The sequence below is a fragment of the Ctenopharyngodon idella genome, chromosome 20 (genome assembly GCF_019924925.1).
Source record: "Ctenopharyngodon idella isolate HZGC_01 chromosome 20, HZGC01, whole genome shotgun sequence".
Classification (NCBI taxonomy): domain Eukaryota; kingdom Metazoa; phylum Chordata; class Actinopteri; order Cypriniformes; family Xenocyprididae; genus Ctenopharyngodon; species Ctenopharyngodon idella.
The window spans coordinates 25,277,740-25,295,816 of record NC_067239.1 but is presented as its reverse complement, the minus strand read 5'-3'; the positions used below and the strand labels follow the sequence as shown (position 1 = coordinate 25,295,816).

The 18,077-nt window shown below is 38.0% G+C and overlaps 2 protein-coding genes and 2 long non-coding RNA genes across 5 annotated transcripts in view; 2 read left to right on the top strand and 2 right to left on the bottom strand.

The window, feature by feature from the left end:
- The window catches only part of msraa (methionine sulfoxide reductase Aa), a 76,946-nt gene extending 67,762 nt beyond the window's left edge, over window positions 1-9,184 (bottom strand). The window contains exon 1 of one of the 2 annotated variants that reach the window (XM_051875459.1): window positions 9,018-9,184. In XM_051875459.1, the coding sequence (XP_051731419.1) occupies window positions 9,018-9,153 (136 nt within the window). In that variant the 5' untranslated portion in view covers window positions 9,154-9,184. Of the gene's footprint in view, window positions 1-3,267; window positions 4,091-9,017 lie in introns of those variants that run through there. The other variant, XM_051875460.1, reaches the window with a different exon arrangement.
- LOC127502501 (uncharacterized) lies at window positions 8,255-9,390 on the top strand. The gene is made up of 2 exons (XR_007926869.1): window positions 8,255-8,876; window positions 9,048-9,390. It is a non-coding gene; the product is annotated as an uncharacterized LOC127502501 (long non-coding RNA).
- Window positions 9,391-10,629: 1,239 nt separating this feature from the next.
- Window positions 10,630-15,995, top strand: LOC127502516 (uncharacterized). Its single transcript, XR_007926873.1, has 2 exons — window positions 10,630-11,802; window positions 11,912-15,995. It is a non-coding gene; the product is annotated as an uncharacterized LOC127502516 (long non-coding RNA).
- Window positions 15,996-16,301: 306 nt separating this feature from the next.
- Window positions 16,302-18,077, bottom strand: part of ift172 (intraflagellar transport 172) — a 31,121-nt gene continuing 29,345 nt past the window's right edge. Inside the window, exons 47-48 of the mRNA XM_051875484.1 lie at window positions 17,146-17,237; window positions 16,302-16,841 (exon numbers count right to left, since the gene is read on the bottom strand). Coding sequence (XP_051731444.1) covers window positions 16,752-16,841; window positions 17,146-17,237 — 182 coding nt within the window. The 3' untranslated portion in view covers window positions 16,302-16,751. The remainder of the gene's footprint in view (window positions 16,842-17,145; window positions 17,238-18,077) is intronic.

The window sequence follows — 18,077 nt, the reverse complement described above, 5'->3', positions numbered from 1 at the left end:
TATTTTCAAGCATTTATATTAATTATATACTAAAATGAGTATTATTTTAGTTGAAAAGTAGTCTAAATGACCTTTTTAGTAGTATGACTACAGCAGATGAACTTGTATCTCATATAAACAGTCCTTTTCTGGTGTCCTTGCATGATTTAAATTTGATTTCAATTTAAATTTGCAGACAATGTTAGTAAAGTCTCACGTTAACATATATATAGTTCTTAAAGGGATAGATCGCCCAAAAATGAAAATTCTGTCATCATTTATACTCACTCTCATATCATTCCAAACCTGTATGAGTTTTTTTTCCACAAAAGAATACATTTTGAAGCATAGGATCTCATTACTCAAAATTACATGAGGTTTTTAATTTTTGGGGTGTACTATCCCTTGTGGTTATAGTATATTTTAACATTTCTCCTGATGTCTTGTCCCATAGACTTCCATTGTATATGCATATCTGTTTCTACAATTAACCTTTTTTTACTAACTGAGGAACAAGTCAAAATAATTTTCTACCGATAGAGTTTAAGCTTTGAACCCAGAATGCTCCTTTATTCTTTCTCATGCTGATGAAGTGCAAGCCCATTCAAGACCTTGGAATGATTCATATTCCTTATTTAAGTCCAAATCTGTCATAAAACATTGCACAATCATTAAGCCAGTAATAAGCCAACCAATGTCTTTTGTAAATCAGTGACAAGACAGACAGGTCCGACGTCGGCTGAAAGCAATACAAGACCTGTGTGTTGACGTGTTCTTGAGCGGGGCAAAGAGCACTGTGGGAGACAGAGGGAGTGTGTAACAGGCTTTTTAAATGATCTACTTAATCACATCACACTTACAGATCATCCTTTTCTCTACACGTTAGAGGTTCTAAGGTCAGATTACATTTACATCCATGCATTTGGCAGACACATTTATGGAAATTGACTTATAAGATGTACATTTATACAGTATGTGTGTTCACTACAGGAACTACAGGAATTTCAGGAACATTACATGAGTAACAGCACATCAGCAAAGAGAAAGACAATTCCAAATAATACTTTCATATTCAGAAATATAAAGGAGGCTAGATTCTCAAGCCATTGACTGACTTGAAGTGGGTCAACAATAATTCACCAAAAACATCACACTGCTTTTCTGCAACCATTAAAAGGTCTACTTCTGCGATTCAAAAAACTGTATTGCTGAGAAAAGGCATGCAACATATTAGGTTTTCTATTATCTGCCAAGGAAGTTATGAATAATTTACAGCCACTGCTACACATGCATGGTTGGACTCTTTCACTTGTTCACTTAGGCAAGAAAAAAGCTCAAGAGCTCAAAAGACAATCCTCAAGTATACAAGGAACTCAGTTCACACTAATAAAATGCCTGATGTAAAAAGTATGCAAGTTTCAATACATACATACACTACCGAAAATTTTGGGGTAGCAAAGATTTTTAAATGTCTTTGAAATAAAGTCTCTTAGGCTTCCCCAGACTGCATTTATTTGATCAAAAATGCAGGAAAAACTACAATATTGTGAAATATTATTACAGTGTCAAATAGCTGTTTTCTATTCAAATATGATTTTAATTTATTCCTGTGATGGCAAAGCAGAATTTTCAGCATCATTACTCCAGTCATCAGTGTCACATGATCCTTTTAATAAAAATAAATCATTTTAATATGCTGATCTGATGCTCAAGAAGCAGGGTTGCCAGGTTTTCACAACAAAACGTGCCCAATTGCTACTCAAAACTAGTCCAAAAAACTAGCCCAATCGTGTTTCAGGGGGGTCCTCCGGTAAAAATCAGGTTCCGGGGTAAGATCCGCATTTTTGGCAGGGTTCCCTTGGTAAATATTCGCATTCCAGGTGCTGAATATCATGTTATTTGGGGTCGCTTCAACCGACGGACATAAAAAAACAACCGCCAGCAACAGTGTTAAAGTAGCAAAAAAAACACGGGAAAACCGCGGACTTGGCAACACTATTAAGAAGTAAAATCTTACTGACCCCAAACATTAACAGTTGTGTATATACATGTTACATTCTTCACTGTTAAAGAGTTAAAGGTTCTTTGGAGCTTTCAACTTCTGGTCTAATCAATTTTGTTTGGGAAAGATATTTAGACATTGCATCAGATATTACATATGGTTGTGCTTATGGCACACAACGCATCTCATCTTTAAAAAAAGGGGGAAAAAAAAAAAAAATGCAATCATCTAAATAAACAGCTAAATGTGGTATAGAGTCAAGCAGTTTTCCCAAACCAATCTTTGTGAATTCATTTTATTTTCTTTGCAGTAGTAGTGTTTTACTTTAAATTCTTTTAAAAATAATCTACACAGATGAGCTTTAAATGAACATATTCAAAAGCTAGACAATTAGGGTTGTCGATTTAGATCAATCCAGGTGGTATATGAATAATCTTGTTGATAATTAATATTTATTTTTCAAAAAGCAATGGAGAGTTTCCAACTGGCATTTTGCAATTGCCCAAGCAGCTGTTCTGAGATGCTGGTGGCAAAAAAAAAAAGAAAAAAATTCTACTTCATAAAACAAATCAGAAATGGCACACAGAACCGTGAAGAGATATTCAATTTGGATCCATCTTCAAAGGTCAGAAATACTGTCTGGTGATTAAAAATTCAACGTCCACATGTTTAAAATTCTGCTGATGAGAGCTTGGGCCTTTGCTTTTTGAGTATTGATGGAAAACAGAGAGGCCTTTTCAGAAACCATAATATCAAACTATGACGCCAAACATCATAATGCACCTGTTCTATCAGCCATGGACACCTGTCTTGTGATGAGACACATCTGGCAAATTCATCCTGGCACAGAATCAACAAAATCTCTCTCTGTCTCTTCTCTATTCTTGCCCTTTTCACAGTTATTAACTGGAAGCCTGCAGATGCAGCCAGAATCCTAGTGCAATGCCAATGTGTAACTGTGAGAGACAGAAAACCAGTGTATTAGTAAAAAGTTGGTGAGAGGAAGCTATAAAGTAAGTACAGAAGTATGCCATGTACAAAGCAAGGTTGTATGAGAAAAAAGCAGACACAGAATCAGCAGAAAACAATCTCTCTAGAGGAAATCACTCTCACTTTACGCACCTCACATCATGATGAATATAATCAACCAATAATAACCCAACATTCTAACAGTGACTCTTCAGCATCAGTAAAACCAGAGAAAAACACTAACTAGCATGTGATTCTATCTGTATTAATATGAGACAAACTTGCATTATTTGGCTTGAAAGAGAGACGCCACTTACAGATGTTAGGAAATCAATATCCAGGCCTTCTTTATACTCCAGACATTCGCTGTTGACCACAAGCATTTGAGCACCAAAATGGCCGACCAACAATCCATCTTCTTCTTGTAGAGCATTAAATTCCCTAATAGTTAGAAGTCTGTAACAAAAACAGTCTATTTATGCCCTCACTGATCTAAACGCACTGTGATAAACACGTTTAAATGTAAAGAGTTTTGGAATATGGTCTTGGTTTTCTGGAGACACACCTCAAAGAAAGAAGACTGTTGATGAGGACACTTGGAAAGTCACCTAACTTCCTCTTCCAAGACAAAAACATCCATTTCCAACTTAGGAATGCAGTGTTTTGGTTCTGGCTGTTAATTTCTAGAGTTTAAAACTTATGAAAGTAAAAAAAAAAAAACTTTGTAGTCCAATCGTAGAGGCGCAAACTTTTCTTTAGCACATGTCGTTTGTAGTTCCAGACATTCTCTCCAATAGTGAAGCCATTAGTGAGAACATAAACCAGTCAGATGGATCTTCATTTGCGGTTAAGATAACAAAGACCTCTGAAAACACATGGTCATCTCTTGGCGCAAACAACTTCAAAAGTCCAGTCCAAAAAAAAAAAAAAAAGGGCAACGCAAAATTCTTCCAGAATTGTTAAAAACGTCTCACTGATTACAACGTTCGTCACCTTTGCACTAGCTTCCTGCAAAATATAATGTAGTTTTCTTTTTAGATTTAGTTTTTTAGCACTGAAGCTGAGCTCCTGCACTCGGGGTATTTTTGATTTCCTTTGCGCAAAAGCTGAGCAAACAGACAAAGGGAGCTGCTATAGAACCCTGCCAAGTCTCGCCTGGGTTTTTTCTCTTCCATTCCTCTCCCTCTCCGTGCTCCCGCACTCCCGGCGTGGCAACTTTCCCGAGAACCCTGGCGGAGCTCCAGCCTGTGTCTGCTCGTCTGGGCCCCCCTCCTCCCCCCGAAAAAGCGCCAATTTAGGCAAATTGATCAAAACGAATCTCAAATTAATTTCTCTTCCCTGCCATTCCCTGCCACTTCCATCCAGATACGGTCCCCTCCCCTCCTCCCTCGCCAGATGCACAGACGTGAGGACATTGGAATGTCTGTCATCCCAATCTCCCCAGCGTCCCCGCACCTCCAACGTTCCTCCTTTAACCGCCCATCCGCTTCATCCGTTGTTAGCCACTGGCACTCGAGAGTTGCTCCGTGTTTCACCTACTCACTTTCAAATTTATCTTAGAAGAGAAAAGTCCTGCTGCTGTTCCTCTTTTCAGCACGTGCCAAAACAGCACCTCCTGTGCTTATACTGCCATTTTTGGGGACATGGCAGCGATGCTGTGCCAAAACGGGATGGCCCTAAGGACGCCCTCCCTAAAAAACGTCCTCACTTATATGGAAACCAAACCATGTGCTCAAATGCACTGCCACAAAACTGTTGTGTTATTTGTAGCATGGAAAATGAACTAGTGTAGAGAATATGAAAACAGTTGGTCTATATTGCACTGACAATCTAGATTTCCTATGAAATATAATATAGCAAATGATATCTTTGTTGCTTTGGTTAGAATTCATGTTTAAGCAATGTATGAACATGTTCAATAGTACAACATCCTTATTAGAGAAGTTTTTTTTTTTTAATCGACTATTAAACCACTATTCAGATTTCACAATTAATTTTCTTTGCATCTTTTCCTGGCAACAATGATATATACTTTTAAACTGAATCAATATATTTGGCTCTGGTTAAGGTCAAGCATTCCACCGGATGAAAAACATGGAATTTTGTGTGTGTGTGTGTGTTAATTAAAATGTCTAAAAATACAAGCCACTTAAAAGTAAAAAAAAATGGAATATTCATGTATAATCACAAATGTCTGTAATAATTTGCCTGGGTAGAAGTTAAATTCTGTGTAATGTGGGTGACACTTAAAGGGATAGTTCACCCAAAAATTTTACATTCTGTCACCATTTAATCACTCTCATGTCATTTCAAACTCAATTCAATTCACATTTATTTGTATAGCGCTTCAAAGCAGCTTTACAGAAAATGCATGTCAACATTACAATTTAGAGTGATCTGTTATCAGAGGTGACTTTGTGCAAGTTATGTAATTTCAGAAATGTACATATACAAATCACGCAGTTAGCTAACAATTTATTAATTTAAACAATGTATTCATTTAAAGGGTTAGTTCACCCAAAAATGAAAATTCTGTCATTTATTGTTCATCCTCGTGTCATTCCACATCCGTAAGACCTTCGTTCATCTTTGGAACACAAATTAAGATCTTTTTGATGAAGTCTGAGAGGTTTCTGTCTCTCCAAGGGGTCCAACGCAACTACCACTCCAAGGTCCAGAAAGGTACGAAAAACATAAATAAAGTACTCCATGTGACTCCAGTGGCTTAAACTCACTTTTATGAAGCGACGTGAGTACTTTGTTTGCACAAAAAACATAATTTACCACTTTACTTAAAAAATATTGATCTGCAACGTGCATTCATGAGAACTTCACAATGTATGCGTGTCAACTCAGCGAGTGTTCGCGAGAGCATCACGACGCATGCGTGCTGTGCTGTGCTGTGCTGTGCTGTGTTGTGTTGTGTTGTGTTGTGTTGTGTTGTGTTCAGACTCGCGCGTCAACTCAACGCACATGCGCGAGTGTTCACAAGAGCATCACGACACATGCGTGTTGTGTTCAGACTCGCACGTCAACAACACACAGCATCACGACGCGTGTTGTGTTGTGTTCAGACTCGCGCCAACTCAACACACATGCGCGATTGTTCACGAGAGCATCACGACGCATGCGTATTGTGTTCAGACTCGCGCGTCAACTCAACACACAGCATCACGATGCGTGTTGTGTTGTGCTGTGTTCAGACTTGCGCTAACTCAACACACATGCGCGAGTGTTCACAAGAGCATCACGATGCATGCGTGTTGTGTTCAAACTCGCGCGTCAACTCCACGCACATGCGCGAGTGTTCACGAGAGCATCACGACGCATGCGTGTTGTGTTCACGCGAGAGCTGACATTGTTATGTGAACACTTTGGATAATATTATTTTGTAAATAAAGTGGTAAATCATGCTTTTTTTGCACACACTCAACAAAGCACTCATGTCGCTTCATAAAATTGAGTTTAAGCCACTAACGGAATACTTTAAAGATGTTTTTCCCACTTTTCTGGACCTTGGAGTGGTAGTTGCACTAGATCGCTATGGAAGGACAGAAACCTCTTAGACTTCATCAAAAATATCTTAATTTGTGTTCCGAAGATGAACGAAGGTCTTACGGATGTGGAACAACATGAGGGTGAGTAATAAATGGCAGAATTTTCATTTTTGGGTGAAATAACCCTTTAAGGCCTGTCCAATCCTGTGTTTCTTCGAACTGTGGAACTCAAAAGAAGTTATATTCTGGAATGCTGGTGTCCAAATCAACATGATTGGACCCCATTGACTTATATTGCATTGACAAAAAAAAAAAAATCCAAACTATAGTGTTTTGTGTTCCACACAAGAAAGAAAGTCATAGAGATTTGGAATGACAGGAGGGGGAGTAAATGATTATAGAATTTCAATTTTGGGTGAACTATCCTGTTAAGTACAAAGTATTTTTTACCGATACAATAAAGTTGCATGTTAATCAGCATATCTGAATGATTTCTGAAGGATCATGTGACACAGACTGGAGTAATGATGCTGAAAATTCAGCGTTGCCAATGCATCTCACAGGAATAAATTACATTTTAAAATATATTAAAATAAAAAACATTGCAATAATATTGCAAAGTATTACTGTTTTGTTGAGCATAAGTGATTTGTTTAAAAAACATTAAGAAGTCTTAATTTCAAACTCACAAACAAATCACAAAAAAAATTAATTATTCACATACTCACAAACAAATCACTGTTTTTTAGAAATGTTAAAAAGCAATGTCAAGGGAGGGGATATTTGTGCATACTGATAAAAAATAAAATATAAAAAAGTACAATCCCACTCCAAAAGAACACCAACTACATAACTTGTAAGGACTGAAGCAGTTCCCTCAGCACATGAGCTAAGCGCCCACAAAGTTTTTTGCACAAGCTGCTCGTGTTCAAAGAGACATCGCGCTGCCCTAAGCTCTGATCTCATTCTTCCATCTGTTCTGTGGTCTGTAACCTTCAACCAGGTTCATTACATCTTCAAAGCGAGACACGCGTGTGTCAGTGTTGCAGAGTGTTACCTGGCAACCTTCCAGCTCCGCGGTGGAGTCCCGTTGCCAAGGGGAAGCCTTGAGAGGCGAGCGCTGATAATCAGTTCACTGCAGTCTGAAGGGGTGGATCCCTGCACGGGCACGCTTCATGCCATTGCACTGAACGCCAATGTGAGTCGCATGTCAAGCAGCCTGCGGTTGCTCCTGAGAGCCAGGCGTTGCAGACACATGATTATTATTATACGCATTAACTTATAGGCAGAGTTACAACAATAACCTATCATCAGCTACTCTAAAGATTCCTCTACAATATAATAAGTCCAATATAAATGAATGCAAAGCAGTAGCTGCAAAAATTGGTAAGGAAAGGTCCATTTGGACCTGCTGCTGGGAGGACGGGAGAAGGTGTATGGCTATAGCCCAAGGCTGGAAACCAGAAAATTGCTAGTTCAACCTCCAAAAGAAACAAGCCTTGTGTTATCACTATTGTGCCCTTGAGCAAGACAAGTGATGTGCTCCAAAAGGGACAGTTTTCCCAAAAATGAAAATTCTGTTGTTGCTTCTCCTACCCATATGCTGCTATTTTTCAGTGGAACACAAAAGGATAATTGTAAAACAAAGTACATTCTCCAAAAATGCATTTTTCATTTTGTGTTCCAAGCTAAATAAAAAATGCTATAGGTTTGGAATAACGAGAGGGTGTGTAAATAATGGGGGGGTCAATTTTTGTATAAACTAACCTTTTGAACTGTCCCCTTTAATAACTGCACATTTCACTTTGGATAAAAGTGTACTAAATACTATTTCTAACTAGATGTTTTATTTTCCGATTAAATGATGTCACTTAAACGGTGTGATTTAGGATTCGTAGCATGCCTCCTGTTCCCATCAGAGCTCTTCACCCTACTTGAAGCAGCATTTCCATTTTTATGTAAGAGCCTGAGTCAGCTGTTCTGCTCCACTGCAAGTGTGCTTTTTATTGCCCTTTACTACCCCGTACTCTTGCCTCTGAGGAAAAAGATATTGAATATTTAATACCGAGAGTGTTGGAGATATTACTCAGTAAAAAAACGACTTACTTTGAAAACATTTTGCTTCCTAAATGGTACTCTAAAGTGAAAATGGATAAAAATGAAAAAGAGAAAAGGGGCTGAGTAAGATGTATTGATGCTGCTGCTATAGGGTGTCCATAAAACATAAGAGTTGACTATTGAGTAGGCAAATTGGAGTAAATCATGTTTGCTAATAGTATACTCGCTATCTGGGTGTCTAGAATAAACAAAATGACGATTAGATGTTACTGTAGCACTGCGCATGCGCGTTACACAGATCCAGGAAAAACAAAACAAAGCCCCCCGTTTCCTCGATTGCAGAAGACCCATCATAGATTTCTTTTGCACACGTAAGCTTAGACTGCATTTCCGTAACCTATAACATTGTATCACATCGCGACTTAAAGCCTTACGTCGCTGCCTTTGTTTGACAGCTCACAGCCGCGTTAGCACGTGAACTGAGAAAGTCATACAAATTCACAACGCCGTACCTGACACTTTCATGCTCTGCTCCCTTCCAGGTAGCGCTTCCTCCGGAGATGGCATTCGCACTTTGGAGGACATATCTCCCATTCTACTTTGGATAAAATGCCGCCAAACCAACCGCACGGAAGTCCGCACGACCATGAGCACAAACACACCGCACGCGATGCACTTGTGTAACGATTGCACAAGCGCGTGCTCGTTACTTAACTGTTATAAAAGTAAATAAGCATGCTCTTATCAAATGTGTAAATTTCCCTTTTAACCCAGTGCTAAAACTACTCAGAGTCACTGCTGTGTTTGAGGACATTGCTTGGTAATTAAAAACAGCTTATGATCTTAGCTATGTTCTTTTTAATAAAAAGTGGTTGGCTAGAGCTACTCGTTTGTGTTGACTCTTTTTTTTTTTTAAAGATGTTTTTAATATATAATATTTTTGATGGCTCCGTGGTGTGACAAATATGTTTAATAGCCTACTACAAAATGTGAGCTTATAAAATGTTATGATTAGGCTAGATAAAATACAAGTCATAAGCATAGGCATCAAAACGTACCCACATATTGTATATAATATTCAAAATGCAAAATGTCAGTTACTGGAAGTTTATTATCTTTGATTATGTGTAGCAATTGCTTCAAATTACAAGTTATCAGTAGCATCAGTTAGGAATGTCGGCGCATGCACTGTTTTTTGTTGTAAAGTATTTTTCACGTGATCACTTTGTCAATTTAGGATATCTTCATTAATAGAGAAAGGTGTTTAAATTTCAAATAATATTAACTGTAGCCTATATAGCAAAATAATCTAACATCATAGACACAAACAGAACATTGAATAGACATTTCTTTGTTTAATAAGGCCGTTGAAGGTGTTGTCTGTCTGCGAGCACTCAGAGACAGTGTCTTTATCCATGTGTCGTCAGCATAAGGGTGGATTGAAAAGCTTTACCATCTGGAGTTCACTGCGTGTCGAATGTGTTTGTTCGAGACACGCGTGCGGCAGACGACAGTCCTCTAAACTGCAACACAAGAGAGGATCAGGAGACCTCTGCTGACCTCAAAGCAGTTGCAGGGACGGATACAAACCACACAATACATTAGAGACTGCAAAGTGCATGGATAATAGATAGATAGAACCAGCAACAACATCGTTCGAGCGCTTTACGTTCAGATCAGTAGGCTATATCGGACAAAACGTGTCATTATTTTCACGTTTAGGCCCTGGTAAGCGTTTAAAAAACGTCTAGTAGCCGTCCAAACATAGCCCTGACGTCTAGACTAAAACAAGGCAAAATTTGGGCTGTCAGTGAAAATGTAATAGCCCAAGAATAGACTAGTCATCAATTAGAACGTCAAAAGAAATGAAACCACTTTGTAATCACTGTTGAATTTGCTTACATGATGGAATATCATACATCTCGCAAGTTATTTTGGCTAAAACGACATGTAAACAAATTCAGGGTTATTTTGGCTAGAATTGGGTTACTCATAGCCAGACTATATCAGGTCTATAGCTAACCGAGACGGTGAAATGACGGCTATTGCTTGCTAGGAAACGTCTTGCCGCCATTTTAGGTTATTTTAAGTTAACTAACGACAATTCGGACTGCGAGAGACGAATTACCGATCAAATGTCCTTTAAAAGGTTCGACCCCATGAAAGTCTTTGAATAATTCGTACACTGAGTGAAATACAGGCCTGCTTATAAACAAGACAGGCTGTTGTAGTAGGTGACTGGTTTACATCACTAACCAAATGAGAACTATCAGTGATTTGGAGTCGGTGGAAACGTTTTCGTGTACCAATAAAATGAGGAAAGGATGAAGATAAATCAGTGTTCGACAATAAATCAATGCGGCATGAGGGATGAGCGTGTGTGGGGGATGGGACTCAACGCGCAGATGACAGGCCATATGGAGTCGGCCTTCTTTTTTGGACACAATTTGATGAACTAATACTTTCTAAGGGCTTATTGCGGTGTTAACCAAATATTTATTTCACGTGAAATTGTTTACGTCGAAGAATAAACAGTCAATGGTGTCATGGCGCATGTACGATGACCTTATTTCTTCAAGAGACTTGTGGTTTATTTGCAAGTACGCATTCCATAAGAGCATTAACGGTTAGAATAAAAAAAAAATCAAATCAAACCTAAAATAAAAACGTATATTTCGAGTAGTTTGAGTCAAACTCAAACTGCACTTGTGCATCAAGAAATGAATAAAAAGGAAAGTGTGCATTGTTTAGAAATCACGACGATGAAATAAAACCAAACCGTGCATCATGAAAAGTGCAGAAACTATTTTCCAAACGGCTAATGTTTGGTAAGCCGACAGATGCCACCTCTTTCCACCAGAGTATAATCCTCTCTGAAGGGAAGGGAACAGAGGAGCAGGACGGAGAGCTTCAGTGTGTGTGATAAACTGGGCTGCTCTCCTCCTCTCTGTCAGATCGCGCTCTGCATCACACCATTTCACATGATGACCGACTCTGCATACGAGCACCGAAGCCTTCTGCTCTGGCTATTTGCTTCTAACATGCATTTTTCTGCTTTCCTTTTTCGTTTATCTTGAAGAAATCCGAGTGATGCAACACTGTAATCGGAAATGATTTATGTCGCATCCAACAGCATCAAGGTGCGCAAAAGCGTGCGGAACATTTGATGATTTTGGAACGACGCTCTTCTGCACCGACTGCCTTGTGGACATTTCCCCCAAACTGGATATATGGACAATTATTATCTCGAGGGATAAAAACCTATTATTTATATCCTGCTTCGCAAGGTGTATTTGTGTAAGTTTTGATGAAATCGATGTGCACTGTTTTTTTTTTTGTTTTTTGTTTTTAACAAATTGTTAATGTCATGTTTTACTAAAGCATGTTTCTTTTTTCCTTCTTATAGCTCATATGACAGCAGACTGTAAATGCATTGAGGTGCCACTGTATCAAATTATGTCAGGCTATATTAATAGGTTCTTTGATTTTCAGACTGAATGGACGTCACTGAATGGATCGCCTAATTAAAATCCAATTCGCGGGGAATTTTCCTTTCTGTGTATATGGCGCAAGGTCGGCTTTGACAAATGGTCCCCTCCACTTTTTTCCCAATATTTAGTTTACCCCCTTCTGATGCAGGTGCTTTCAACTGCCCCCACCTTCTAACATATACCCCGCCCGACCCCCCACACGAGGCGGCGGTGTCTCTAGTCCCACAGTTTCCCCCTTCTTTCTTACCTCTGCTGCATTTTGCATGAGCTATCTAGGTCATTAGCATTTTAGCGTATGCAAGACTTGACAAAGCTGGTGAGGAGCCAGATGGGCCCTCTACTATTTTTTATATCTCATGGGAGTTGAGCAAGGGACCAACTGCATGCAGCAAGCCACTGAGCGCTTTCTTTTTATTGCCATCACTCGGGCCTTATGTAGCACCAACACATGATGGAGAGATGCGCACCGCGTCCTGTGGAAATAACGCGCTCGTGCCATTCGAAAAATAGGTAATGTAATACCTGGGAACGCTTGTTTGATATATTATGTGTGTGTTGATGCACAGATGCTTTAAGAATGCAATGTTGGATGCTGATGCTACACAAGTCGGAGGAGGAGGACGTAGACATTTTGGTGCAACATCGTTGCTGGCATATAGTACTGTAGCTAGTTGTGCGATTCTCAACATTGTGGTTGAAAACAGGCCTGCTTTTCTTCGTGTTCACAGCGGACCTTGATTTAAATGTCCATACAATTAAGGCACGCGGTGAATGCCAAGAGAGATGGCAAATATCATCGATGACTGTTTTTATAACAGCACAACGCAGATAGTGTCCGTGTTTGCGATGCATGACAGTTCTTATTTTCTTTCGCTCGGTTTTTGTGAGAGAGCGCGCGCGCGCTCGTGTGTGTGTGTGTGGAGGTGAACCGACGCATCAATGCGGCCAAACTAATCTTTAATATTTCATTGCGTTCTTCCATAATTTTGTGTTGCGCATCCGTGCGTATCCTTGAATATTATGAAGAGTCATTATGAGCATAAGAGTTCAAAACACTAACAATTAACCTGGAGGTCTGATGAAACGTCCTTTTGGTATTTGTCTATTATAGAGGACGCTTTTAAAATCTAGAAATGCCACATCTGAAGACATGTAGCACACGATGTCTTCAGGAGAAGATGAAGAATATAATATGGATAGAAAAGTTGTGAGGCCTAGAATGACAACCAATTTAAACAGAACACATCACGAACCGTTCAGGATTTCTTGAATTCATGAACACTTAAAACGACAGCAGTGGGTCCGAGTGACACTTGTCATGTGTCCTCATTCTAAAGACAGAAAATATTACGCATGTACGTTTGTATCGTATCCTTGATACTGTAAATCATTTTAGTTTGTCAATAAAAGCACATATCCACGAAGCAAACATTAATTTCTTATTTTTTTTCACGCAATATTTGCCACTTCATATTTCGATTTATCAGAACACACACTTTTTTTATCTAGCCTACTGTCTCCACTTATATATTATATATATATATATATATATATATATATATATATATATATATATGATATAAGATGCAGGCAATAGAGACAAAGTTAACAGCTTTTTAATTGCAGTTTAAGCGATATTTGACATAAATTCACAATGACGTTCACAATTTCAGAATAAATATTTTATTTGGCGTCGAAAAGATAGAAGATACATGCCTGATTCCATATAGAATAAGTCCACTAAGAACTTTTATCCCTCAGTTCTAGAAAATCTACGGATGCTTTAAAGAACCCATCAAAACATTGATCTGAGGAATATAATGCAACACCAATAACGTTTTAAAGAACCAGCCAAGAACAGCAAACATGTTCCTTGATGAATTTAAGAGGACCATTGAAAAGCCTTTATTTACACGCTTCTAATGGTCTATATTCCGGTTTATAATGGAAACTGAAGCGGGTTTCGATTACATAAACGGTCATTTTACATTATAGTCGCCTTAAACATGCCATTAATTACAGCTCTTGACATAATATTTCATCTTCACTTCATATGAAATGTACATTTTTAGAGATACATCCCAAACATTGTTTCATCATTGTATTCCTATAGCCTACCCTATAACCGCGAACCGCTTTTCAAGGTCATTTAGCTAATGGTTGCTTTTGGAAATATGGGCCTATAGGCTTTTGCCAAATGATTTGGTAACACTTTATTTTAAGGTGACGTAGTTACACGTTACTACATGTACTTACTATAGTAATAACAGTAAATTATGCATAATTACAAGTAGCCTAACTAACCCTAAACCAAACCCTAACCCTAACTCTATAGTATAAGTAGCCTACATGTAGTTAATTAATATTACTCAGTACTTATCTGAGTAATTACAATGTAACTAAGTCACCTTAAAATAAAGTATAACCAATGATTTTTATAATTAAATAGGCAGCTGAAACTGTTCTATTAGGTAAACGCGCATAGCTTCTATTCGCCAATGAACGATATCAAAGAAAACATGCTTTTGTTGCGTCATAATAATTTAAATTTTACTTGTAGGCTACCAGTCGAATTGTAGTTTAATGATTTTCGTCCATGAGGCTACTAATCAGGGTTAACGTTGTGTATCATTTCCGTTAGAGGTTTAAATATTATTTAAGCGCCAATATAAACCACACGTAGCCTACATGAGCCTACTCGTCTGCTTAGGCTGCAGTTTTCATTTCAAAGGTTCAGGAAAAAAAGAAAGAAGCGCACACGGGCAGTTTGCGTGACATAAATGGCTTCATTTTACTGGAGGTGAATGATGTAACCTCGAATTAGTGCACTAAAATAGTCAAAGACATCGCAGAAGAGAAAAATTAGAAATTATGCAGAACACAGAATTTTCCGCCTTTTAGCAACAGCCTTTTCTAAGAAGCGAACGGTGTGTGGCCTTGTCGAAAATGCTATATCCTTTAAAGGGTATTTAAGGACACTGCATAATGTCAGATCAACCTCATTAGGCAGAGGTGTAGCCTACATTAGCATATTTCATCAAAAGAATATTTAGGTCGCAGATTAAATTCAGACAGCTGCCCCTGTGTTTTTAATCAGCGAGTTGGTAATTTTTTTGTAAATGTTGATTCTTGAAGGACGCGGGGACACAGTAGCAGTGTGACACAAAAGGAAGTTATTTCAATGGGATTTGCATGGGTGGATTTAAATGAAAGTTATTGGATGTTATTATGACCAAATACAGAGTTATGTTAATTGGTATTTATTTAATGAGATGAGCAAAACTGTCAGGTAAGACTACACTTGTGGCAAATAAAAACAAAGTTAGTGCCTGTTCTGGGTGCAAATTATAGCCTACAACTATTTTAAATGAACTAGAGTTTTAAAGATTTTTAAACACCTGCTAAATGATTAAAATGTAATCGTCATTTTTCTGTCGAGGTTCGTCTGGCACAACGCAAATAGTCATTTCGCGTCATTATCAGTAAAAAAAAAAATATCATAAATCATAGGCTAACTAAAGCACTACATTTGTGTGATATAAAAAGATGCATAATGACATTAGGCTACGTGTAACGCTTCATCGTCATAACGCGTTTGCAAGTAAAAATTCGCGCCCTTGTAATGTAACCTAAAGAAACATTTGAAAACAACGTAGAAACACACACACACACACACACGCGTACAGAATTATAGAAAATAAGAATATGTTGACTACCCATGTTCAGGCCTTATTTAGGTGGTCTGACCCCCATAAATCGTTCCTAAGTTTGACAGTTCTTTTCTGTCTTTTTATACAAGCGATGCAACTAAGCACCATCAGTGTAATATAATTCCATCCAGTTATATAATTGAAAACAAAACCACCCACAAGTCCCACTAATTTCTTTGATGCTTATTTTTACATATTAAAATATTCGTATAAATATGCCTCGAGGTTTAATGCGTTTTTATGGAACAAAGATCTGGCTCGAAATAAAAAGGAATTCTCCACATTATTACATCATGAGAACTGAAATTGTACCAGGCCACGAGTGTGTGTGTGTGTGTGTGTGTGTGCGCGTGTGTGTGTGTGTGTCCTCTCTCACCCCAACACCTTATGGTGTCCACAAGGTGGCGTTGTTTGACAGTTGACTATAAATTATCATAAACCAGCTGATCATTACACATAAAATGTTAATACACTAGTGAATGCCTCTGGTAAGTTAAATATATTAAAAATATAAAGCACAATAGGCATATAGCCTTCAGAAAGCTTAGAAATGTTATCACACCTAACATTTCAACAATAATTCTGATTCATTAAATATGGACATAATGTTATTTTTATTTCATTTGAATATTAATTTAAAATCTCTTCATACAAACGCCCATGAGAACACTGACAATCTTTATAATATATTTCGTTTTTTATTTAGTCTTTAAATATCAAAATATCCAACTCATATGAACTAATGGAATATGTATAATAGTAACAGATTATATTCAAATGAAGACATTTCAAAGGCTTTCTGTAGTCATGCAAATTTAACACACACATTAAATGACCTTCAGGCACTGACCTTATGATACTTTAGATATAAAAAAAAAAAAAAAAGGCCAGGGAAAGATGACCAAGAAGTGAACATTGCCTTTGGATAAGAGAATGAAAAAGGCTGATTAAATGTTTAAGCAGAACAGCTGGGAGGCGAATGCAAGGAAGTGAAGAACAAGATGACGACAGATAGAGAAATAGATACTGTGCACCTTCCCCAAACTTAGTGGAAGGAATATCCAGCTGACGGGAGACCTCCACACCACTGTGTGATAAATTTCAGCACATCTTGACATTCTGGACTGTGAGTAGTCTAAAGGGTGAAACAAAAACAACCAATCATGATCAAAGCACTGCAGGCGACCCTAGGCAGGATGGATGGGGAAAAAACTGTATAATGCGAAAATTGCAAATGCACCCACAAGGATAAAAAAAAATGATGATGAAATGCATCGAAAGAGAGCATTTACATTTACTTCAACACAACACATGCTAATAAATTCACTCCTGGGAGTTAACTTTTGATCAAGAGAGCATATTAATTATAAATCAAACGATTGCAATGTGATTGAAGACTAATTGTGAAAGCTCAAAGGTAACAAATGACTAACTTGTACCTTTGTAGCCATCAAGAATTTATTCCAGTCATCTTTATTTGCTGCCATCCCTGGTCTTTTGAACTCAATTTTGTTGTGCAGGACAGGGTAACCTGTGTTCCAAAAAAAAGAAGAAAAATTAAGAAATGTTCATGTTAGATTAGTTCACTTCAGAAATAAAAATTCCTGATAATTTACTCACCCCCATGTCATCCAAGATGTTCATGTCTTTCTTTCTTCAGTCGAAAAGAAATTAAGGTTTTTGATGAAAACATTCCAGAAATGTTCTCCATATAGTGGACTTCAATAGTTACCAACAGGTTGAAGGTCCAAACTGCAGTTTCAATGCAGCTTCAAAGGGCTCTACACAATCCCAGTTGAGGAATAAGTGTCTTATGTAGCAAAACGATAGGTCATTTTCTAAAAAAAATAAAAATTATATACTTTAACCACAAATGCTCATCTTGCACTGCTCTGCGATGCGCCACACATTATGTAATTATGTTGGAAAGGTCACGCGTGACGTATTTGGAAGTACTGCAGTAGGGCGAAAAACACCATCTCATTTTCTCCTCCAACTTCAAAATCTTCTGACATTGTTGTTTTACTTTTTTTTTTTTTGTAAAGGCCGTTTGACTTAGTCTTCGCACATTCGGTTTGTGGACACTGGATCGGTACTTCCGCCTGCATCATGCGTGACCTTTCCAACGTGATTATGTAATGCATGGCGCATCGCAGAGCAGTGCAAGATGAGCATTTGTGGTTAAAAAGTATATAATTTTTATTTTTTTTAGAAAATGACCTATCGTTTTGCTACATAAGACACTTATTCCTCAACTGGGATTGTGTAGAGCCCTTTGAAGCTGCATTGAAACTGCAGTTTGGACCTTCAACCCATTGGTCCCTGTTGAAGTCCACTTTATGGAGAAAAATCCTGGAATGTTTTCCTCAAA